The sequence below is a fragment of the Alosa sapidissima genome, chromosome 9 (genome assembly GCF_018492685.1).
Source record: "Alosa sapidissima isolate fAloSap1 chromosome 9, fAloSap1.pri, whole genome shotgun sequence".
Classification (NCBI taxonomy): domain Eukaryota; kingdom Metazoa; phylum Chordata; class Actinopteri; order Clupeiformes; family Clupeidae; genus Alosa; species Alosa sapidissima.
Genome location: NC_055965.1, coordinates 26,778,272 through 26,803,469, shown reverse-complemented (window position 1 = coordinate 26,803,469; position 25,198 = coordinate 26,778,272). Strand labels below are relative to the sequence as shown.

Sequence of the window (25,198 nt, the reverse complement as noted above, 5' to 3'; positions counted from 1 at the left end):
GAAGAAGCAGACAGCAGGTACACACACACACACACACACACACACACACACATACACACACACACACACACACACACACACTCACACACACACACACACACACACACACACACACACACACACACACACACTCATCACACACACACACTCACACACACACACCGCATGTGTATGGGGATGGGTGGGTGCACATGTATATTTAGGCCTGAAGTCACAGTTCACAAATGACTCACTGATGTCTGCGGTTACGGTTTGGCCCATCAGGACCCACTACAGTAACCTTCTTTTACACTGTAAAAAATAATAAGTATTGGTTACTTGAAAAAAGGGTGGAAACTTGTTGCCTTAAATAAGTTAAGTAAACAAAACTTTTCTCTTCCAAGTTATGTTTACTTGATGTCTACAAGTAATGCTTACTTAGAAGAAGTTATCCTTACTTAAGACTTTAAAGTTCTGGTTACTTACTTCCAACTAGTAAAGTTTACTTCATGCCCTCAAGTAAAGCTTACTTGAAACAAAGTTGTATTTACTACTGTTAAATGAGTTACCCTTACTTTGAGTTGTAAAGGGTACTTTATGTTGGATAGTAAAGTTTACTTGCAGAATATACACAAATAGTTGGCACTATTAGATTAGATAACTTTATTGTCATTTTGCAGAGTACAAGTACAAAGACAACAAAATGCAGTTTGCATCTAACTAGAAGTGCAAAAAAAGCAGAAAAATGCAATGTGATATACAAAGACAGGTGGTGCATAGACAGGATAAGAAATATGCGGTGTAAACAGTAGTATACAGTTGGTTTACAGAAGGTGGTTTAGAGTAATATAAATTAGGTATAAATATGTGCAGTGTATTAGCAGAATAAATATGGATATTCGGTATGAACCATATAGACATATATGTACAGTATTCAGCTATGTGCAGTGTGGTAACAGTACTGTAGTGCAGAAACAGTAACATTATAACAGTAGTAAGAATACGTGTATGTGCAGGATGAATAGTATGAAGAGCAGTAGAAAATGCCATGTATAAGTGTAATTACAGTATGTACATTTGTAAATAAATAGAACACTATGGGTGGGATAGGGTAGTGCAATTCTCCGCGGGGGGTGGGTGTCCCCCGTCAAGGTTTCCATGGTCATGGTGGACACCTCAACAGGCACAGGCAAGGAGGCATTGGGCGGGGGCTTAGTTGGTTGGTTGTCACCGGGATGCAGAGCTAGAGTTCAGTAGGGGGACAGCCGCAGGAAAGAAGCTTCCTCTGAACCTGCTGGTTTGGGTGCAGAGAGACCTGTAACGCCTCCCAGAGGGGAGTGGGGTGAACAGTCAGTGGTTGAGGTGAGAACAGTCTTTGATGATGCTGCGCGCCTTACGCAAGCATCACTTGCCCTGGATGGCCTTGATGGACGGGAGTGAGGAACCGGTGATGCGTTGGCCAGTTTTCACCACCCTCTGCAGTTTTTTTGGTCGTATTCTGGTGTAACCTCCATGTTTCAATCAGTAGTGTTTGAGCAACTGACCTCTGAATTCACATCCAAACAAGCACAACTTACATGTCCAGTTCATTGCTCTGCATTTTCAGTTTTCCAACTGCAAAAAGAAAAAGAGGGCAAAATTATTATCAATATGCATCTATTGGCCATGTTTAACTAAAACAGCTGATTAAGTGTATCACATTAAATGTTAATTTAAATTATTTCTCCAGAGACCTAATTAATACTGTTAAGCTAAAAATATTATGATTTGGCAACTTAATTTTCTCTATTGCTTCAGGCCTAGTACATTTATCACAATAGAATTTAATCATACGTTGGAACGTATACGTACATATAATCATACGTTGGAATTATATGACGCCATTTTGCACCTCAATAACGGCACATTCGTTCAAATTCCACACACTGCAACCTAAGTCCTCTTGCTAAATCACAACGAAAGATTTTAGATAAAAGACCATGGCTTTCTCAGTCAGTAAGGTTATGAGTCCAATTATCCTAATTGTTTTATCAATACAGTAGGAATATCGACGTAAACCATACACAGTTTAATCTTTACACGTTTTGAATCAACTTAGCATGCTAGCAAGCGTTTCTCATGAGAAATAGCTAACGTTAGCACTAAACTTCATTAAGAGAGCTCATGAAGACAACTGCTATTGGAAAATGTATACAGCCTAGTTCTAGACCCCAGGCGCCACCACTTCCTCATAACTTCGATAACATAAAAAATATCAAAGGGCTTGAATACCTAGAATATTTGTTTTCTGCTCTGCATTGTCTGAGGCAGTGTTAACAAAGATCTTTGGTGTTAACTCGCATAGCTGCTATCAGTTAGCTGCAAACTGTTAGCAGCTAGCGCATATATCGGCCACTTAGCAAGTTGAACTTAACATTACCCCAGCTGTTAATGAAACCGAATGTACAGTTTTGCACAAATGTTGTTAGTTCAACCTATACTGTAAACATTTGACACATTAATACATACTGTAAACTTACCGGACAGAGCAAGTCACTGGTGAAGCTGCGTTACACTCCCATCCCAAAAGTCAGCCACACCGTAACACTGCCGACCGTTGGCTGTGGAATCCAGAATGCTCCCTCTGCTAACTGTGCGCATGTGCACTGCGTGAGTCCAGTTTACTCAGGTCTGAGTTGTGAAGCTTACTCGTGTATCTCAAGTTTTAGACCCCATTGTTGCAAGTTCAGCACATTACTAATGTTACTCTAGTAAGAACACTAGGTCACCCTTTAGTAAGTAAAGTATACTTGTGTTACTGCAGTAAGATGTAGTGTTATTTTTTACAGTGTACTGACACACACACACACACGCACACACACACACACACACACACACACTCATACACACACACACACACACACACTCACACACACACACACACACACACATACACATACACACACACACACACACACACACACACTCATGGGTCAGTGGGTTAAGATAAGGGTTGGTAAGATGAGAAAATTAAAAATATGTTTAAACCTTTAAAACAAAACATGCCTGAGGTTTGCTAAAGTGTATACTTTGTATTTCTGTTGTATTCATATTATTTAATATGACGTGTATGCTATTTTTTAACAAAAAATAGAACTAACAGCCTGTTAAATTGTCAAATGGTGTAACCACAAAAATGACAAATATCTAATATTTCACACCTCCTAGAGTTCATGCAATTGCTCTCATGAAATTATTAGTTTATTTTGTAATATCCTATGAGAATATGTTTTATTATATTTATTTCTAAATCTAAATTATATGAGTTTTTCATTGTACTGAGCAAGGCCATATGCTGTAAACATCTTGTTTTCTGTCTATTCTTTGACCATTTGAGTAAAAATTGTTTAAACAACCATTATTACAGTAGAGTATTAAATCATTATCCATATTCATTTTTTTGTACATTATTAGTATTTTAGACAAAATACTGGTTACACCAATTGACCATGAAACATTTATAGCAATAGAACAAGACATTGACACAGAAAATAGGCATCAAGGTAAACTGAATTGGATATTTTGATATGTATTCATGTCATTCATCATATTCCATATCAAATATCATTTCATAACATCAATGAAGAAACTTGTGTTCTATTTGATTTCAATTCAGTTCTCATACAATTTCAGTCTATACCCATTATTTTCAAAGAGAGTGAGATAAAGGGCCCTATTTTCGCGATGCAAAATCTGGCGCAAAGCATATTATTATTCTGACGCAAAGTTTTTTCCTATCTTACACTTCACTTTTATTAAATAATGCGCCCAGGGGTGAGGCAATTACCGATATAAGGTGTGATCTGGCACATGATCTAAAAATCGATATCTTATACTGACTAAAAGCATTACGCCATTGACCAAGAAAAGCCTGGTCTATAGCGAAAGGCGCATATGAAACACAGCTGAAGATTATTTATTCAGTCATTCGAACATTATAGGGGGAAGTTTTGCTTTTTTCAGGCTATGTTTTTGCTGGTAACCCATTGTCAGTCAATATTGAAAGTAATTAACTGTGTATAACTGTTTTGTCATTGACTATGACACCACAGTGAAGATAGTTTCACTTTGCCTATATGTTCAATTAATAGACAAGTGCAGATGTGTGTAGCCTATACTCTACTCGGTTTTAGTAAAGAATGGCTTAGTGGAATACCTGTTCCATACGGTCTTGCGTACAAGCAGATTCCTTCAAATACACCGCTGACTATCAAAATACTGATGCGCTGTTTGAAGTTGCCCTGCTTGCTGTTAAAGGGAATGACAGATGTCCTCCTCATTGGTTTAAAGGATGTTAAGCCCAAAACACACCCATGACTGATTAAGAAACATAAGAGCCACCTTTTCGCCAGGCACCTGACGTTTCATAACAAAACCACCCCGAATGTGGACTGGACAAATTCCTAAATGTATTTACGCTATTTGCTAGTGACCATGCATTTTATATTGCTAGATTAGGGCCAAAAGTGTGTGTGAGAGAGAATAAGAGTGAGTGAAAGAGTGGGTATGATAATGTCTTAACAACCAACCAACAGCAGGGTCTGCGTTCACATGCACTCTGGGGCGAGACAAGTTTTTCTTGCTTGTAAGTGGCATCCATTGGGGGACAAGAGGTACATTTTATATATAATAAATGTATTTATATTATTTATTTATAATTTGAACATACTGTTTACATACATCATTTAAAACGAAAAGCTTTGACATTTCAAATCGCTTAAATTGCAATCTAATTAAACCTATTTAAAGCTATTGTTCATGCTAAACAGTTAGTCACTATTTGAATTATAAAAATAACATAATTGGCACCTAAAATTACATACTCTTGGCCCTGAATCTGATCAAACTGGTCTCAAACAGAAAAGAGTCAAATGGTGTAACCGGTAACCGGGTCTTGAAGGGTCCTTCTCTATGACATAATTTCCTGTCACATGATTCTCTGACATAATACATACAAAATTGCTCCTTAAATGGTGGTTACACCACTTGACATTTTAAGTGGTTGATGTGACAGACACGATTCCCCATAATAATTCAAACATTCAGAACAATGGGGTTTCATTACTTGTATTAAATATTGAAAAGTTCTTGTGCAAGATCATGCCAGATTATTTTAGAAGGGATTTTGGAGAGTATTTTACATTTTTTTCAGCAAGTGTTTATTATTATTTAAATTATTTGGTTCATGTTTTTGTGGTTACACCGTGTTGACAATTTTACCCAAATTCAGTTAATACTCTTTCAAAATTAAATAAATCCAAAACTTTAAGATTAGGGTTTGATGAAAATGATATTTAAAAACAATTTGTCAAATTATTTTCAAATTTTAACAATTTTAAATGTATGTAACCCATATGTACACAAAAAAATGAGCGTCACGTCATTGACCCTCATACACACACACACACACACACACACACACTTGACTCCCCCACCCTATCTCACCTCCCTCATGTTGACCTATGTTATAATCTGTTACAGCTTGCGGTCCTTCCAGCCTTCACAACAGTAATCATGTAGAGGAGGTAAGACCAAGCGTTTTGTAAAGAAACATAAATCCTACCATACCTGTGTAATATTCTCTCTCTCTCTCTCTCTCTCTCTCTCTCTCATCTGAAAACACTACTGCCATCTAGTGACTAATGGTAATAACATAAAATCTACAGTGCCACTTTGAGTGGCACATAAAATGAGTTAATGACTCAGCTCTGTTGTTTGTGTTTGATAATAATGTGATATATCTGTTTGTTTGTTTATTGTTCAACTTCCAAGTATCTCTGTATGTAGCTCCAAAACTATTATAAAATGTATTTGTATAACTCTTTCTTTTTTTGATTCTCACTTATATTTTTTCTGTATGTCGTTATAACCATTAGTTTATCAACATCATAATGTGTTATCCTGTAACCCAATGAGCTCAAGTATTTGAATTACTCTTTTCTTCCCTGAAGACATATTTCTGTATGTCATTCTGTTGGTTCATCATCACATACATGTGTCGTTCTGTAGCCCAGTAACTATGAGATGACTGAGGAGCTGGGCAGCATTGGATAAATAAGCAATGGATAAATAAGCTTTAGTGCATCTTAATGATATTTTTTTATGTCAGGATGACCATTAACGTCTTCTAAATGTGATGTAATATCCTCTAGCCCACTGATTACGAGACGATTGAGGAGCTGGGCAGCGTTCCTGTAACCAGGGCATCGGTCAGCAGCCTCTACTGCCTTGCAGGTGCACCTCACCGACCCTCAGTGACCTCACTGTACTCCACTGTTAAGCCAGTCACTCAAGGCTCAGACCAGCCCATCTACTGCAACTCCCAGCAGGACATCGTCATCTACTCCAATGACATTTCACCTGAAGAAACTACATCCCCCACAATGCACTATTCCAATGATGTACCACAAGTGAGAAGCTCTGTTAACACTCCATCTGCACTGGTGCAGAACAGGGAGGGTGATTTCTAATCAGATGTATATTTCCCTGAAAGTGAGTCAAAGTAGCACATTTATTTTTTTTAAAAATTAAATGTTTTGGTAAATTATTATGTAAGGCCTGAGTGCTATATATGCCAACTGATTAAGAATACTGTAAATAGTACCTGCCAGGGTAGGAATTTCACGGCGGCCACGACGGCCATTGCCGTCGTAGCCCCTTGCGTTGGCCGAGATGCCCCTTTGAAAATCAGAGGTTTACAGGCCACTGTGGCCTTGGTGCCCCCTTCTCTCAATATTCTGGTTTGCGTCGGACTATTAGCGTATTTTATTAGCCTATGGCCTTACAAAATAATCTTTCACAGCGCAAATTATTGTAGCATTTTACGCAGTGGAAAAGTGACAGCGCACGGCAAGAAAGTAAGTGCGTCCAGATTCCCATTCTTCTCAGTTGAAGTACTCGCGAAGTAGCCTACTCATCATACAGGCATCACAAGTATCACATCACATGAAAGAGCTTTTTCTCAGCTTTTAAACGATGTTAGCCATTTGGTGAACGGTTCGCGTGACAAATAAATACTGTATCGTCGGCGCACAAGACAGTGTTAGCGTTCTCCCACGCAGGGCATGCTGGGATACGGGAGCGAACATTTGGGGGTTTATGCGTAGGTTTGGTCTCAGCTTTGGTGGGGACACATCCACAACTCCTGTTGTCATGATGCCAACATTATGGTTTCAATACCAATAGCAAGTGAAGAATCTCGATTTCGATACTATTGCGATTTTTAAAAAATTTGATTTGGTTTCTTAGATAATTCACATCAGTGGCAATCATATAATTTGATTGACCCTCCGCACACACACACACATAGAAAGTGATGGTTGTCATAGGTTTCTTTTTCATATTTTGGAATTCATATAAACTATAAATCAGTGCTCAAATGATCTTTTTGTCTTTAAGGGGGTCTCTCTATCTCATAAAAAGTTGGCACACCCTGCGCATAGCCTAACAAGGCAATACAATTAAATAGCCTAGGGGCAAGTGGTGTTTTTTTATGCGTACGGTAGGCCTAGGGCTTTACCTTGACACACGCACACAACAGAGAGTTTTTTTTTATAGAAATGAATTCCTTTTAATTAATTTCAACATATTATTTATTGTAAAAGTCCATATTTCCTTCCAAATTCACAATACAAAGAAATAGACTAAACGATTTAGTCTGAGTGCCATTCTCAATTTCACAATGTAACTAATTTGAACCAGACCACCGTCTCAGATAGGCTATCCTCAGTGTCAAACACAATAATGTAGTCTTTAACTTATACACAGGGCAAATGCACTAACTGGAAGAAATTAATAAAGCCATGTCAGCCAAATTATGTTCTAGTATTATTAATGTACACATATAACAACATCTGGGTGTTCAGTCGTCTCGTGTGTTGAATTGTGGAAAATTAATCCAATTTTGGGATTTGCACTGAGATGTTGTCGGGTATCCATTGAATATTCAGAGATTGCTAACAGGTGTTAGCCTAGAAATCTAGACGCACCCTAGCGGCAGCAAATTACATTTGCTTCCAGGGCTAGTCTAGCAACTCTCCGTTGGCTTGTGAGCTCGAAAAATTAAACTTCTATCAGGACAATCAAATCGTGTATAGAGTCATTAGGCGGGCTTAACATAATGATTGATGGCAGAGTTGCAACGGTTTGGCTTAAATTTCCTGCTACTTGAAAACAAAGAAGATGGATGTTGCTGTTGGCCAACAGTGTGACACGAGTTAAGCTTGTTTTAAGATGGCAAAAGTTTGAACTAGCCAACTAGCTCCGCTGGTGGGAAAACGCATGGGACTCATAGCTCTGTCCTATTGCGTGCAGAGGGAATTTGAAAGACAACCGATTATCCCGCCCCTCGGACTGAGCACTGCTAACGGTGAGTGCCCAGACCCTACATTTTAATATGGGTCTGGCTCGTCAGGCTAAAAAGGTGTTTCAAAACAGGGCTCTCAAGTTTTGAGGACAGGTAAGAGTGAGACCCCCCCCCGTCCGAGGGTTAAAGGGGTGGCTGGTCAGACGGGTTGGTTGCAAGAATGGGGGTGTTTAATTAATAATAATACAACTTTTTGTTGCTGTTATTCATATGCCTTCAGATGTTCCAGTGTAACAGAGGTCATGTTTCGTCAGCCGCTCACGGCCCTTGACCCCGCCACCTCAACACACACCGGCATGGGCGTCGAGCGCTCTAACCACTGAGCTAAAAGCCCAAGCTTCCAACTCAGCGGTTAGAGCCGTTCTTAAGGTTAGGGGTGTGAGGATTTACATGCGCAACTAGCATCACCAGCTAGCATACACCAGCCCCAGGTCGGTTACCAGTTGATCCAATATTAGTATTAGCAGAAATATAGCCCATCTTATACACACCAATTGAATTGAAATAGAAATTGTATAGATTTTTATTTTTTGTAATTATTCCACATTTAGTGTAGTCATATCAGATCCTGAAGTAGCCTACAATCCAAATGCAAGCATGAAACTTCAGAGTAGTATTGATCTACTTTTGCACACAGCATGACAAGACCTAATGCTAGGACTCAAGTCATATCAAGTCAAGACCTAGAAATGTGGTCAGTTCAAAGGTGCTTGTTATCCGGTAGAAAAAGAAAAGAATACCCACACAGCTAAAGGACTCCGCGGCGGTATGACGGCTTCCGGAACGGACCCGCGAAACGGACCCGTATCGGAGTCCAGATGCTATCAGGAACGGATCCGCTACGAAGGCGGATCGCGGACCCGCCGTGGCTCCGCACTGCATCCACTCCGCATCCGCGATTAAAACCGTACCTCCGCGGGTCCGTTTGGGATCCGCAAATTGATACATACATCCGCCGCGGACCCGCAACGGACTCAAAGGCTCATCTGGCCCGGGTCCATTTTGGACCCGTTTATCTCATTTTCAAAATTCCTTCTGTTCTTGCTGTAGGATAAAACTAGGCAACTATAGGATAAAAGTAAAACTATCACTAGGCCTAGCCTAGGCTACTACAGCAATATAGGCCTACGATTAATCTGCATTGCCTCGTATTTTTAACTTAACAATACTGTCAATAAACCTAACAGAAAAGTCAAGACATCAATTTACTGTACAAACGTGATCACTACTCAATGTAAATATAAAATGGACATTTATGGAAAGTTACAGGTTATAAGCTATTCTGTTTTTGTTAAGTAGCCTACATTGCCTAGGCTACTTTACATTCATTTTGTGGTCAAAACCTAATTTAGTGCTTTATAGGCCTAGGTCAGTGCAGACATGAAATATTTTATCTAATAGGCTACAACTTCAATGAAATACTGCGCTATGCACAGCTAAAATATCAGAAAATGAATAACTGGTGAATGACAAGAAGTTCAATAAAAAGATTGTTTAATGCTTATTTCTCCTATTACTCCATTTGTGTGGATGGAGGCGGAACACATCTCCTCGTTGCCCGATCCACCGCCGATTGAAACACCTGATTGCGTGTTTGGTGACCTCAGTGTCCGTGGCAGACCGTGTCACCATGTTTTTCCTCACAGCACCTGTAATCAAACAGACAGATATGTTTATGTTTATGGTATGTAGCATCCAAAGCCAAGTATGCTTACACAATACAATATATGAGATAGGTATTAAGGAGATTAAATTTAAAAAGAAACATGACTTACAAAGCTCCTCTGTTCGCTGCACGTTGAGGGCTGGTGTGGGGGTGGAGGGAGTTGAGGTGGTGAAGAGTGTTGCGGTCCTGCTCCATGGTGAGGTGCTAAGGGAGATAAATGGTTGTGATCTGTTAACCATGGTAGGCTGAGAGCTACAGGGCCAAACAATGGCAAACAAAAACAAATCTCTGGTCATGCTGGACATGAATTTGTATGTTTCAATATTTTGGTATGCACTATCTATATCAACTCCATGAATGGATTGACATTGAAATCAATGTGTTTTAATACAATCTGATAATAATGAATGAACTTTTCAGGCAATATTGCATGAATGCAGATGTTTTAACTGACAAAATATTTGGCTGAGATTTTGAAAGTAATGGATAAAGTATGCAGAAAATCTGAGATGGTAATGCAGATGCAATCTGTTGATCTGAAATGGAGTGACTACTGCTGTGTTAATATAGATGGGGCCACTGTATTCAATATTATTTCAGAGATCAGTCTTTACCTTAACAGTTTTCTCCAGGTTGAGGGGTAGTGACTCGGCTGCCTGGCACTCGGCGAGATGGTGGAGCTGGAGGAATAGATACAAAGAGAGGGGAATGTCTTTAGCACTAAGAATGTTAACCATATCTCTAATATTAATATTATGATTTTGTTATTTCAATGTTAAGATATTATTACTTACTTTGCCAGTGCAATTGGCTTGGGCTTGAGGCTTCAACTGATATACCAGGCGAGTTGGAAGGTACCTCAGAGATGCAAAGTCACCATTTTCTGGCTCTTCACTGTCATCAGAGTCCCCGAAACGATGGCTGTTACATAACGATATCATTATGGTTATTGCAATCCCAAAATTTCCAAATATGCATATAGTACAAGCAGACCCGGCGGCAGACACAAATTCACGGACGGGCATTACACCTTTCCAGGGGGGCACGGGAACTTAAATTGATCACGGTAGTTTAAGCTTACACTTGACAAAACATTCCAATATGAAAATGTAGATCCAATTGTTGTAAAATGGTGCAGTTGAGACTGGAGCTAGTCATATAAAAAAAAATGCAAAAATAAATCCGCAGATAAAACCAAAATCCTCGTTCATTTGCTAACCACTTTCAGATAGAGTGTTAGGGAGTTAGCCCCGAAGTTACGGATAACTTCGGCCCTGGAGTGGTAAGCTCCCTGTTCTCCAACTAGGTCAGAAGAAAAAAACTGTAAAGGTTAACGCTATCAAACAAACCCAGAAACTACTATGCATACTTCTACTAACTACGATATGAGATATAGCCTACCTGCGAGCCGATAAGCTATATTTGTCATCGGATGACAGGGGTTAGTGTGTGACGGGAATGTGTTCACATTACTTTTTAACAACCCAGAAAGTATCTTACTTGATCAAGCAAACCCAACAGAGGCAATCGTAACGTTAGATGCTAGAATCCAGCCGATAAAAGTTGACGCTGCAGAACAAACAAAATAGAAGATGGGGACCAAGTTCCATAACGTTACAGTTAAGTTACGTTAGCATAATAAATCACAAACAGATGCCAATAGTTGTCTGAACCGACTTAAACAGTGATTAAAATGCCGAGGCTTTCATTACAAAGATGGCAGATAGACACTAAAGTTACGTATGAGACCAAACTTGGCAAAATGCAAACGTTAATGCACAGCTAGCTAGAGGCTAGGGCTAAACCATTATCAGTGAGTCAACATGCTAAAGTTGTAGGTAGCTATCATAGCAGACGAGTGCTTCACTGACTTCATTGACTGAAATACCAGTGCCAGTATCACCTTAATCAAGGTTTGCATCGCAAACGTGATTTCAATATATGTATAGCACTAATAGACATTAGCAATAACTTATGCAATTGCGCCTAGCAGCATGCTAGCTAGCAGCTATATGCCGCTAGCATAGTAGCACTATATGGACAACAGCGACACATTAAAACAGACAAGACCAGACTAATGTTAAATAACAATGTGTGTTTTTTAAATCACACTACCATAACATATTCTGCCGAAATTGCTATCCCATTTTAAATCAGAAAGGCTACAGACTCATATGAGCAGCACAGCTAACAATAACGTTAACTTAGCCTGTTGCACAAAATGACAAACGTCTCTGGTTGCACTAACGTTAATGTTAGTCCTAATATCAAACAACGTCATTACAATCAATAAACATGATGATTATAAAACCACAAAGGCCAATGTTTAGCTATTGTGAATGTCGCAATATATTAATAAATATCACTTACTAGAGAGGGTTCAGCGCAACCGTGTCCCAGCAAAGAAAATATCCACTAGTATGACTCTTCTTGGTTCTTGGTGTACAGTCATGTTCAACCGTTACAGTAAAGGCGCGTCCGCGCCCGCGGATCCGACATGGGTCCACTCAGGATCCGCTGTTTGACAGTAGAATTTACGGGCGCCTGGAGGCGGAGCTGATCCTCTGTGCGGCACCAAAACGAATGCGACAGTCACGCGGGTTTGGCGACTTGAAGGCGGATCCGCCTAGGAGTCTACTGCTGTGTGGGTAATCTAGCCTTTGTAACTTTGTGTCAGTACATCACACAGTTATTCTAATTGTTTTCCAACAGTGCCTCAGCTTTCCAAAAGAGAGCAGGCATTTGATTATTGGCTTAAGTATGTAGGAGCAATGCCCTCAAAATGGGGCAAAAGTATAATTTATAATTGCTCAGATTTGCAAAAGAAAAGATTTGACACATGGCACTAACAATTCCATAATGGGCCTTTTCACCACCTCTGAGCATCCACTAACCTGGACCTTTTAGGGGGCTTTCCTCTCAGGGTGAATGAGAGGATGCTTAATTGCTTTTTACCCGACATTTTTGAAGATGCAATGATTAATGCATCCATGGCCAGGATATAATTATATAAGACTTAAATTATATTGTTCTTAAACAACGAGTAGGAAAACTATAGTAACTATAGATTGAAATGAATTAAGTTATTACCTGATTATCCTGTTCTCTTCCAACTCCACCTCGTTTACCACCTCCGCTATGCATTCACCGAAGGCCGAGATCATGAAACTGAAACTCAGAGTTCGCCCGGCAACAAAACTATTTCCTGATTGGTTGAGAAATCCAATTTTCTGATTGGCCGATAGGTTAGTAACTGAACAGCAGCTCTCTGAGCTGAATGAGCGCACAGACAGCAACGTTGTGTGACACGTTTGTAAAATATAGCCCTTAGAAATTTCTGTGCGGGCAAGTTAATAATTTCTCGGAGTGAGAAATGCCATGTGTGAGCATGTGAAGTCATTGAAATGCGTGTGTCTTACGCTCAATGCGTGAGACTTGAGAGGTCTGTTCAAAATATCTAGGAAGTGGAACTTTCCGGAGCTCTGAATGCAGGGGATAGCTACATATCAGTTCACACAATCATTGAAGTAGGCTGCATTATGGGCCATAATTTATGGCTTTGTCAATCAACATAGAAGAGGTGAAGAGCAAGTTCAACAGCAAACTGGTCTTCAGCACGTATCAAACCATGTAGGCTAGCCCAATGAACGCCTATGTAAATAGACAAAACACTCGCATCAAAGCAGGGTGACTTCTTCAGACGTGCGAGTGCTAATGAGCGGTTGTTTAAGATTAAGTTACAATGCCAGACACCTTTAGATATGAGAGACCCCCTCAGATTTTTTACTTTGTTGCTTTCATGGGAGCCAGTCTTCACTCTATGGGAGCTCGGCTCCCTCTGGCTCCCACGTAATTCGAGCACTGGTTTTGCTGGCACAAATAAATTCGCTAAAATATTGGTGGGGACAATTTTGTCATCTTAAAATATTGATTAGGACTAGTCCTTAGCGTCCCACCCTAAATCTACGCCCATGCCAATTAGTACTCTGGGGAGTGAGAACCAGAAGTGGAGGGTCATTAGGAACAGGGGGCGTGGTGGTCACCGAGCAGCCAGGCAAGGACGTGACACCAACAGACTGGCTAGATTTTTGAAAAAAGAAAATCAATTCTTTATGTGTTAATAATAACATGGATGCTTGAGATGAAACTAGAAGCTTTTCAGCAAAAAACATGAAAGGACCCATCTTTTTAAAACAAGTCAGTGGTTTTACAATATTTCAGTCAAGCTTTAGTTGGTTTAGATACAACTGAACGTATGCCAAATGGAAAGTAGCCTCATGGATTATAATTAAGGGAATCAGAGGGAGTCAGTCCAGTACACATTACATTACATTACATTACATTACATTTGGCTGACGCTTTTTAACCAAAGCGACTAACAACATGGTAAACAGTAAGTTTTAGAACAATTCTCACAATTTTAGGACAGTTTAAAAAAAAAAAAAAAAAAAAAAAAAAAAAAAAAAAACACATTAGAGTACAGTAAGAATAAGTGCGTCGGTGAGTGCTGTATTTTAACAGTTACTTGTCAGTTTAAAACGGCTGGTGAGTGCTAGGATCAGTAAGACTTGTTGTAAGTGTTGCTATGAGAGTAGATGTTCTCTAAAGAGCTGGGTCTTCAGGATCTTTGGCAAGTATAGTACAGAAACAGGTGAAGAACAGTCAGCCTCAGCCAGTACTAGCACAACCAGCTATGTAGAGCAAGTATCAAAATCAAGCAGCCCAGGCATTGATAGATTGATAGCTGTGAAGGTGATACAATCACATACAATTTATTTGTATTTCCCCACAGCCCTGTATGGAACTATATGCACAGGATGATTCTAGGGGCCCAACAGGGGGCCCCAGAGAGCAGGAGGAGGGGGAGGAGGGTGGGGTAATGTCTGTCATAGGGCCCACATTTTCTAGCAGCGCCCTTCTTGTTTAGGGCCCCATGTAATACTGATCCGGCACTGGGGAGGGTTGTTTCTATTGGTGTTGGCACATCTACTCCAAGACCTGCCCGGTTTCTCTATACGTGCCAGGGGATGACCCCTGCGGACGATATCATTCTCAGGGGTCACTGATGTGCACAAGTCTCCACACCACAACAACGTGTCAGCACACAGGGAAGGCACATCTGTGTCAGCCATGGAGAGGATGGGACATGTTCCACTCATACTTCTGCTGAGTCACTACTAATGTGTCAGCAGTTTATCTGAACTGAGATGAACTGACCTTTTAGAGCCATGCAAACAGACAAATACAAAGCTGCTTGTATTATTAAGTAGGGAAGCAAAGTGTGACCTTTAAATAGACCACAGGCTTTAGCTGAGCTGTTCACAGGCACTGGCTCGTCTGTTGGTGGTCTACAGGCATGAAGCGAATGCCTTGCAGAGCCCACTGGAAGTTGCCATGACTAAGAGTAGCAAAACGTTTCCCATTACTGGAAATCAGAAGTGAAATGTTCAATTTCTGCAACATAATGAAAAGCCACCAGCAAAACCATTTATTTGGTTGATTTTAATGCCCTTTGACAGGACCTTCTGTGAATTTCAGTTTAATTGTGACTTTCATTTCTAATTTCATGCTGTGTGGTGTGGTGTGATGAGCTCACTTTGACCAGATAACACATACTTGCAAACTAACACTGCTGCACATTTGTAAACACACACACACACACACACACACACACACACACACACACACAGACACTCACACACACAAGAAACAGCAAGTTTCCTATAAACAGATTTAAAAATGCATACGCATATGCACACACACACACACACACACACACACAAAAACACATTTATTCGATTGCATTTCACATTTCACACTGTTTCTTGTCAGAACGTGTTCTTGAATTTGTGAGAAGTCTCTAAAAGTGACCAAAGCAAGTTGGGGTCTGTGGTTAAGAGAGGAAATAGGAGGTGTCTTACTGTAACTGTGGTCTTAACAGGACCAGTCACACTTTAAAAGTCCACTAGACTCAAACAGAAACCTAATGCAGAGGAGGAGTAAGATAGATAGATAGATAGATAGAGTAGATAAATAGATAAAAATGGAGGGGAACAGACTTCCTAAAGGAAAACATTTCTTTCAGTGACTTTAAAAAGCCAAAAGTTACTGCCTTCTTGTTCCACACCAGGGGAAGATATGGAGACACCTTTCATGATAATATTATTCTGCCTGCTTGCTGGTGAGTTACTTTAATGACATCATACAGACCCCACTGCAACACTTAACTACTGACATGAGAGTCAGAAATATGAGATGGGAATGTAACAATTCACGATTTATTTTTATTTCTCTATGTCTTTCATACGTGCCCTGGGATATTTTTTGGTATTGTGACTGGGGTTGCCTTTAAGACAATTAATTTCTCCCTTCTGAGGCCTAATAAATTAACCTTGAACCTTGAATACAGAAACCCTCTGTACATCCTCTCTCTCTGTCACATCCTCTCTCTCTCTCACACAATAGTGCATTTTCATTTTGAAAATCGCTAGATCATATTTGACCCCTGCATCTGTTGTACTACTGAAAGGAGAAATCTGCCGAATCCTACACTCTCGGGGCACATACCCCTGAGTGTATCAATATAGATGCCTGAACATGGGGGCTCACGAAACATGCCCCCAGAGTCTAGCACTGTCAAGGCCTGGCTGCTTAAGCTGCTGGCTGCAGCAAACGATTGTTTTCGGGTATTTTTTTGCACCGACAGTACTCGGTGACCTCGAGAAACGGAGATATAGTATATGTGAAAAATCGCAGGATTTCTCCTTTAATGATTGGCCTCCTCATTTATAACAGTGTTTCTCTCCCTCTTACTACTTTACACAATGCTGCTGTCCATCCTTTATGAAATGAATGGAAGTTCAAATGAGTAATGATGATGACCTTCTGTGTGTGTGTGTGCGTGTGTGCATGCGTAGGTGTCCATCCTGTGGAGTCTGTGATCCAGATGACTGGAGATGTAGGTAAATCAGCAGTGATCAGATGCCCCTATGATAGAGGATATGAGGGATACTCCAAGTACCTCTGCAAAGGGTCATGTCTTCACTTAACACTTAAAAGTAAAATAGTCAAGACTGAAGCAGGTCAGACCAAAGCAATCAATGGGAGACTCTCTCTGCATGACAACACCACTGCTGGAGTCTTCACTGTGACCATCACTGGGCTGACTGCAGAGGATTCTGGGCAGTACTGGTGTGGAGTTAAAACAGGGTTTGGAAAAGCTGATGTTTTCTCTGGAGAAGTGGAATTAAAGGTACAAAAAGGTAACAATCAAGTTAAGATATTCATGTCTGATTAATCAATTTCTCCTGGTCAGGCATTATTTTACAATTCTCCCACTGGCTCTCTCTCTCTCAGTCCTCCCTCCCACCCCAAACTCGACCCCTGTACCCTCCACTGAGGACCACACCCTCTCATCTCCATCTACAGCTCCGACCTCCAACACCTCCCAAACTCAGCATGTATTGGAGACAAACATTAGTGATAATGCCTTTAAAGGTTTGAAAATGTTATTTTATTTTGTAAAATGACTTGTTGTATTAATTCACACAGAGGTGTCTGCTGGAGTAAAACAAAATTCATAATTATTAATGGAAGCAAGAATCATTCAAGGAACATTTAGTGCTCATTTTCAGCATGTCCACCAATAATGTTTTGCACAGACCAGCTAACTGCTGATGAGCCTCGGGATGTTCCAGAAAACTCTGTCGTCATGGTGATCTTGTGTGTGCTGGTGCTGCTGGTCATAATGACGGTGTGTGGGTTAGTTTCAGCCCTCTACTACAGACAGAGGAGGAGGAAGAAGCAGACAGCAGGTACACACACACACACACACACACACACACACACACACACACACAGAGAGACACAAGCATGCACACACCTGCACACGCACACACACACACACACCTGCACACACACATACACACATGCACACACCTGCACACAAACGCACATACACACACACACACACACACACACACACATACACACAGACACAAGCATGCACAGATATGGTTAAAAATGCACAAACACTTGCACTTACTCACAGACTCACAGACTCAATCTCCCTTCTTCCATCTGCTAGTGGGTGAGAGAGCTAACATGCAATCCACATGTGTATTGTGTGTAGGTGTGTGTGTCTGTATGTGCGTTTGTGGTGAGGTGTGTGTGTCTCACACACACAAAGACACACAGACACGTGCACATTTGCACATGCACACAGACACACATTTGCACATGCACACAGACACACACACATGGACATACATGCACACACAAGCACGTACGCATTTACATTTGCACCTGCACACAGACACACAGAAATGGACATTAGATTAGATTATGTAGTATGAACAATGTACAGTATCTACAGCATGTAAAGATATGTGCAGTGTAGTAGCAGTAACATTATGCAAGTAGTAAGAATAATAGGCGCAGTGTATTAACATAATATATTATAAGAAAAACAGAATAATGGATATTCAGTATGAACAGTAAAGACATATATGCACGCACGCATATATGCACGCACGCACACACATATATGCACACACACACACACACATACACACACACACACACACACACATTCACATTTGCACACACACACACGCACGCACGCGCACAAACACACACACACACACACACACGCGCACGCACGCGTACAAACACACACACACACACATACACAAAGCACCCCCACCCTATCTCAGTAAATAAGAGAAAATCAGGCTGTTCAAATTATGAAACCACATATCTGATTAAATTATGTGTGAATCTGCTAATTCATATGTCCATGCATGCACACTGAGTGCACACACATACACACACACACACACACACACACACACACAGCACCCCCACCCTATCTCACCTCTCTCATGTTGGCCCCTCCCTCTGTTCTACTCTGTTACAGCATGCGGTCCATCCAGCCTTAACACCATCGATCACATGGGGGAGGTAAGACCAAGAGTTTCATAAAAAACCTGAAAGTAGAAACACTGCTCACAGCTAAGAATGAGAGTTTCATAAAAAACCTGAAAGTAGAAACACTGCTCACAGACCACAGAGACGCCACCTCTGTTACACATGATTGTAGTGGTCACCAGTTGTGTGCTGGGTTGTTTATGCTTCAGATGACATATTTTAGCTCCACACTGTAAACCCAAACCCAACGGGTCACTTAGATCTATTGTAACAATATGAAACGCAGTGTTTAGGGACCAGTCCAAAAATTGCTATCTTGGCAGCGTAAAAAGTTCACCGCCAGCCAGGTGTGTTGTTCAAAAGGGTTGTTCTTATGTTTCTCTTATGTTCTTATCAGTCATGAGAGTGTTTTGGGCCTAACATCCATTAAAGCCAATGAGAGTGGCATCTCATTCCCATTACAGTAATAGCAAGGAGTGTGACAACATTGGTAGGTATTTCAACAGTTGGTATTTCACCAGTCAGTGCATCTGAAGGAATCTGCTTGCAAGCAAGACTGCAACACCCAATATTCCACTAAACCTTGCTTTTCTAAAATGTGTGTCACTAGCAGATTATAGCATTATGTACTCGCATATTATTTGAGCAAAGAAAAACGTGGTCTCAAAGGCAAGTACAGCTTGAATCAGACTCTCTCTTTCTCTCTCTCTCTTTCTCTCTCTCTCTATCTCTCTCTCTCTCTATCTCTCTCTCTATATATATCTCTCTCTCTCTCTCTCTTTCTCTCTCTCTCTATCTCTCTCTCTCTCTTTCTCTCTCTCTCTTTCTCCATCTCTCTCTCTCTCTCTTTCTCTATCTCTCTCTCTCTTTCTCTATCTCTCTCTCTCTCTCTCTATCTCTCTCTCTCTCTTTCTCTATCTCTATCTCTCTCTCTCTCGCTCGCTCTCTCTCTATTTCATATGAGCTTCATTTGATATCAAAACCAAGCCAAGTTATTGCCATCTAGTGGCTAATTCATAATATCAAAAAATCTACATGGGAGTTAGGGTATAGGGTAAGAGTTTTTACCTTAAAAAAAAAAAATATATATATGGCACATAAACTCTTAATAGGACAAACAACACTCTGAGCAGATCTTATTGCTTGTAGAATAGCGATAGGAAGTTACTGTTTGGGTAGGAACAGATAATCCAGTCAGATACCGTTAAACTAGTTTAACATAATTCACTCAAAGTGGGTTAGATCAGTTTATAGCTCATACCTGAGCCTATTAGCCTATAGCTCACACATTGGACACGCCTCCAATGGCCTCAACGCAAGCCAACCTACTTCTGACAAGATACAGTAGCAAAGGGAGAGAGCAGTGACCCCATCCAGCCTTGAACCCGGTTTCCGGGTTACTGCACCTGTAGCTTGACCACAAGAGCCAGGCTCGTTGGTATGGCAATCAGAACGCATGATCCACCATAGTGACTCACTCTGTCACACCCTTTTGCTGCACTTGTTATTATCCAATGGAAAAATAAGCTTTAGTGCATCTTAATGATATTTTTTTATGTCAGGATGACCATTAACGTCTTCTAAATGTGATGTAATATCCTCTAGCCCACTGATTACGAGACGATTGAGGAGCTGGGCAGCGTTCCTGTAACCAGGGCATCGGTCAGCAGCCTCTACTGCCTTGCAGGTGCACCTCACCGACCCTCTGTGACCTCACTGTACTCCACTGTTAAGCCAGTCACTCAAGGCTCAGACCAGCCCACCTACTGCAACTCCCAGCAGGACATCGTCATCTACTCCAATGACATTTTGCCTGAAGAAACTACATCCCTCTCAATGCAATATTCCAATGATGTTGTACCACAACTGAGCACCACTGCCAATGACAATGACAATTGTATCTACTCAACAGCCCAGTTTCCCAAAATGTAATATATATTTGTGTGTGTGTGTGTGTGTGCGTGTGTGTGTGTGTGTGTGTGTCTGTGTCTGTGTGTATGTATGCAGTTATACTGTAACTGCATACGTGGGTGTATCAATGGTGAATTAATTGAAATATGTTTGTAGAATCGTTGCTGTCTTTTTGGCTAGTATTAACATTTTAAAGCTAGACATTTGTCAACGTAGCAAAAGCATGGTAGGAAAGATGTTATAACAAGGTCATATAAACCATATCAAAACATGATGTGTCATTGCCCAACTAATAAGTCTGACTTTTTCTGACTTGATGAAAAGTATTGACTAGCTACACTGGGTGCGCAACTAAAGGGTTCCGTTCACAAAGCCTATGCAGATACAATTACAACTAGCCAATGGAACTGGCCACACCAGATGTGAGAGCGCTACACACATTACAACAAATATGGCAGCCTTCTCAAAGTATGTTTTATGTTCCATGATCGGGAAAACTCTGGAATTGTCATGGGTTTCAGTCACGTTTTCCATAGGTTCTAGAATCTTCACAGGTTCCTAACAAGTTTCATGTTCCCCCAACATTGTTTCTGCACTCTCCTGTAGATGTCTATAGATATCTATCCCTCTTTAAGATCAAATGTTTCACTGTGGATGTCAATAAATGTAGTTCCACAAAAAAACAGTTTATTCCTTAAAGTTCACCATTAGAATTTACAACCCTACCTGAGTGGGGAATGCAGCCCACATTAGATGGGGTTGATACAACTACCATCACTGCTGTGTCCTGGTAACAAACACTATGGACCCTTTCAAGAGAGTTCCATTATGAGCATCATAGTGGACCCTTTCAAGAGAGTTCCATTATGAGCATCATAGTGGACCCTTTCAAGAGAGTTCCATTACCAGCATCATAGTGGACCCTTTCAAGAGAGTTCCATTATCAGCATCATAGTGGACCCTTTCAAGAGAGTTCCATTATCAGCATCATAGTTGGCCCCACAAGACTTCCGTTTTAACATTCCATATGTTATCTTAATGCAGAGGAAGTAGATTGGGGCCCAAATAGAACGTTCAAGCATTGTTTTTGTTTTTATTGCTGAAAGGGTCTATAGAGAAATCATTCAACTGCCATAGTGTTCAATAAAAGCTAACTTGTCTAACTAACTTGTCACAACAATTCGGGACTGGCCAAAGGGCGATGGTGAGGAAATTAGATACAGTCTATAAACCAAAAACCATGTACATATAGACATCATATAGTTAGGTCTTAGATAACTTTAACCCTGTCCCAGTCTAATTCGACATTTTTTTACCCTTGTGAAGAGCATGTTTAGAACACTTTTCCAGATAAGTATTTAAACGATGATTCCATGCACACAGGAATAATGCAAAGGCTGCTCTATAAGTGTTACATTACAGACCTGGCTGTGTGAATTGCGTTTTGCGTTTACCCATGTGCAGTTCTGGCCTCTTTGAGCTGGACTTTTCTTTCTTCTTCTTGAGAGTGTGACCTTTCAGTAGACCACAGCTAGCTGAGCCGTCAGCAGCAGGCAGGGGGGTTTCGGTGGTCTACAGGCGTGAGTCACACCTCTTAGCACACTGGAAGTTACCATGACAACGAGCGGGGAAAACCACATTCTACTTAATGGCAACTGAAAAATTGTTTGTCACCCCACATTGAAATGGAACTGTTATAAACTGAACTGAACTATTATGGCGGTTTCTAAATTCACTTTTTTTTTTTTTTTTTTTTTTATTTATGTATGTGTGAGAGTGTGGTCTCTCAGGGAGGCGTATAGGAAACGTAGGGAAACGTAGCCTGGATAGACCACCCCTGCATTTCCTATTAAGATTGGTCCCTTGTCTTATTCAGATCAGTCTGATATTCTGAAGTTTAAATCCATTTCACAGGAGGGACAATACAGACACACAAAGCAAGAATGCATTTGGTGCTCAGCATTGTGGCTCCGATAAATGAGTGAGTCAATGTTGGTGAGTCAGAGAGTTAGTGAGTGAGTACACGTTATCACTTGCAATGTTCCATGGCACTTAGTTCAATACTTAAGCAATAAGCCCTGAGGGAACGTAGATTCCACTCATTTTAGAACAGCCAAAACCCCCATTAACTGTGGAACCTACGGACTCGAGTGGCTTATTGCTTTTCTAAAACAGTTACTACATATATCTGGCAAGATTTCATAAAATAAAAGCACAGCAACGACAAATGTAATGATTTATTCATAGATAATCATTCTTCTGCCAAGAAATATATTTCCTCTATCTGAAACATCAAGACACAGCTACTCTAACTTTTGTAAGAAATTGTGGTAGCACATTGCTACAGAACTAAATGTGGTCAAGGTGTATGTTTGTGTTAGATTTTCCAACACCATTGAACACGATTCAGTCAATCATAATCAAGGACCGGTACTATCCGTTTTAGAAACATAGGGTACAGCAAGGATTGCATATTAGTGATCGTGGTGGGTCGCTTACAGTAAAATACCTGGGCCCATCTACTGCCCCAGTCCTGCCCTGAATAAATGTAATGATGTGCTGTCTTCCAAGCCACTTTTTTTTAGTGTGTTATGAGAGTTTTACCGTTCTTAGCTCAAGAAGGGTGTATGTGTGTGTTTGTGTGTGTGTGTGTATGTGTGTGTTGCAGAACAATCAAGAGCAAGGCAAATCTCAAATAACATCTTCATATCTTCTCACATGTCTACATGAACATTAACTTTATTCATTAAAACATTTACATTAATATAGCATTTTTTACAAAGTGTTTTCCTCCAACAAATGGCCGATATTATGTAAGCACTTAAAAGTAGATAGTCAAGTCAAGTCAAGTCACGTTTATTTATAAAGCACTTTAAAAACAACAACAGCTGACAAGCCCGGAGTGGGTAATCAGGAGAATCGGGAGAATTCCCGGTGGGCCGCTTCACTTTTGGGCCGGTCGAGGGAAAAATATTGGCATTTGTCACATTAATCTATCTTCTCTTAAAGTTGGCTACACACGCCCATCTTTCCTAAAAAGTTTTCTCAGATAGGCCTACCAGCCGGGCCGGCCCTACCGTAGTGATAAGCGTCAGGGAGGATGGATGGTAGAAAGATGCCATGAGGGACTGAAAAGGCCAGGTAAAAAAGATGAAAAGTATTGGAGGGAAATGCTGCCAAATGTGCCATGCTTCCAATTGTTTTGAAGAGGACAGACATAAGTGGCAACTGGTAAAGAGAGATAGCCATGATTATAACGGCGTAATTGGGCTAATAACCTACTGGACGTTGTAGCATTGTCAACCTATTCGCAAGTAACATATTAAATTAATTAAAATATTAGCATTTTGGTATCATCCAATATGGCTATTCATAGATTTTTGCAAATATAATGCAAATATTGATAACAAAACTCAAGCTTGATCTGTGTATGCAGTAGCCTATAGGCCTAAAAACAAAAGTAGCCTGAGCAGCAGATCAGCCAGTCCCCCGCTGAAAATAATGAGCCCGAAATTAACTATGACTATAGGGACAAGTAGAAAGGATAATAGAGTTAACCATATGAATTAAAGTTATTTTATGGAAGAAAGAACAGTAGGCTATGACAGCAGTAGGCTACATGATCAACCTATATGGCTTGTTTGCTCAGAAATGGATGTAGTAAAGGAGCAAATCACCAAACAACAACATGATAGCTGACCCATGCAGAAAAAAACATGTAAACAATACAGTAGTTCAATATGCCTCTTAGTGGAATTGTGGGATACATTTCAAATGCTTTATTTCTTCCTTCCTGTTTTTGTTAACTTATCAACCTATCCTTGTGGAATAGTGGAATATTAGCCTATAATAAAAACTACAGGATAGTAAGAGCTGAAATGTTGCCTTATATATCCAATTTCCACCACCACTAAAAAAGTGGGCCGGTCTTGGGCCTGAAACTCCCGGGCTGAAAAGTGGCCCCACTCCGGCCCTGACAGCTGACCAAAGTGCTCGACAGGCAAGTTAGTACAACTTGGTAGACAACAAAAAAGACAACAAAAAGTGAGGATAACAATATTTACAGGCAAACAAACAAACAAATACATAAGACAATCAGACTGTGTTAAACGCCAGGGCATAAAAATGGGGCAGCTCGTTCCAGAGCTTTGGTGCAATCACCGCAAAAGCCCGGTCCCCTCTGCTCTTTAGCCTAGAACAAGGCACAACCAGCCGGAGACACAGCAACATCCAGTGACAAACCAATAATGTCCAGCAGATGGCAACATTAGATTAGAACTCTTTTAAAACTTAGAAAAAGTCAAAGGAAG

General features: G+C 40.5%; 1 protein-coding gene across 2 annotated transcripts in view; it reads left to right on the top strand.

Annotated features, from left to right (window-relative positions):
* LOC121719565 (CMRF35-like molecule 2) overlaps window positions 1-25,198 on the top strand; it is a 45,612-nt gene that overhangs the window by 12,429 nt on the left and 7,985 nt on the right. The window contains exons 1-5 of one of the 2 annotated variants that reach the window (XM_042105308.1): window positions 16,006-16,230; window positions 16,967-17,311; window positions 17,406-17,546; window positions 17,711-17,863; window positions 18,967-19,741. The exons of the other annotated variant lie outside the window; for it this stretch is intronic. Of the exons in view, the coding sequence (XP_041961242.1) occupies window positions 16,188-16,230; window positions 16,967-17,311; window positions 17,406-17,546; window positions 17,711-17,863; window positions 18,967-19,031 (747 nt within the window). The 5' untranslated portion in view covers window positions 16,006-16,187 and the 3' untranslated portion in view covers window positions 19,032-19,741. Of the gene's footprint in view, window positions 1-16,005; window positions 16,231-16,966; window positions 17,312-17,405; window positions 17,547-17,710; window positions 17,864-18,966; window positions 19,742-25,198 lie in introns of those variants that run through there. 2 annotated transcript variants of the gene reach the window in all.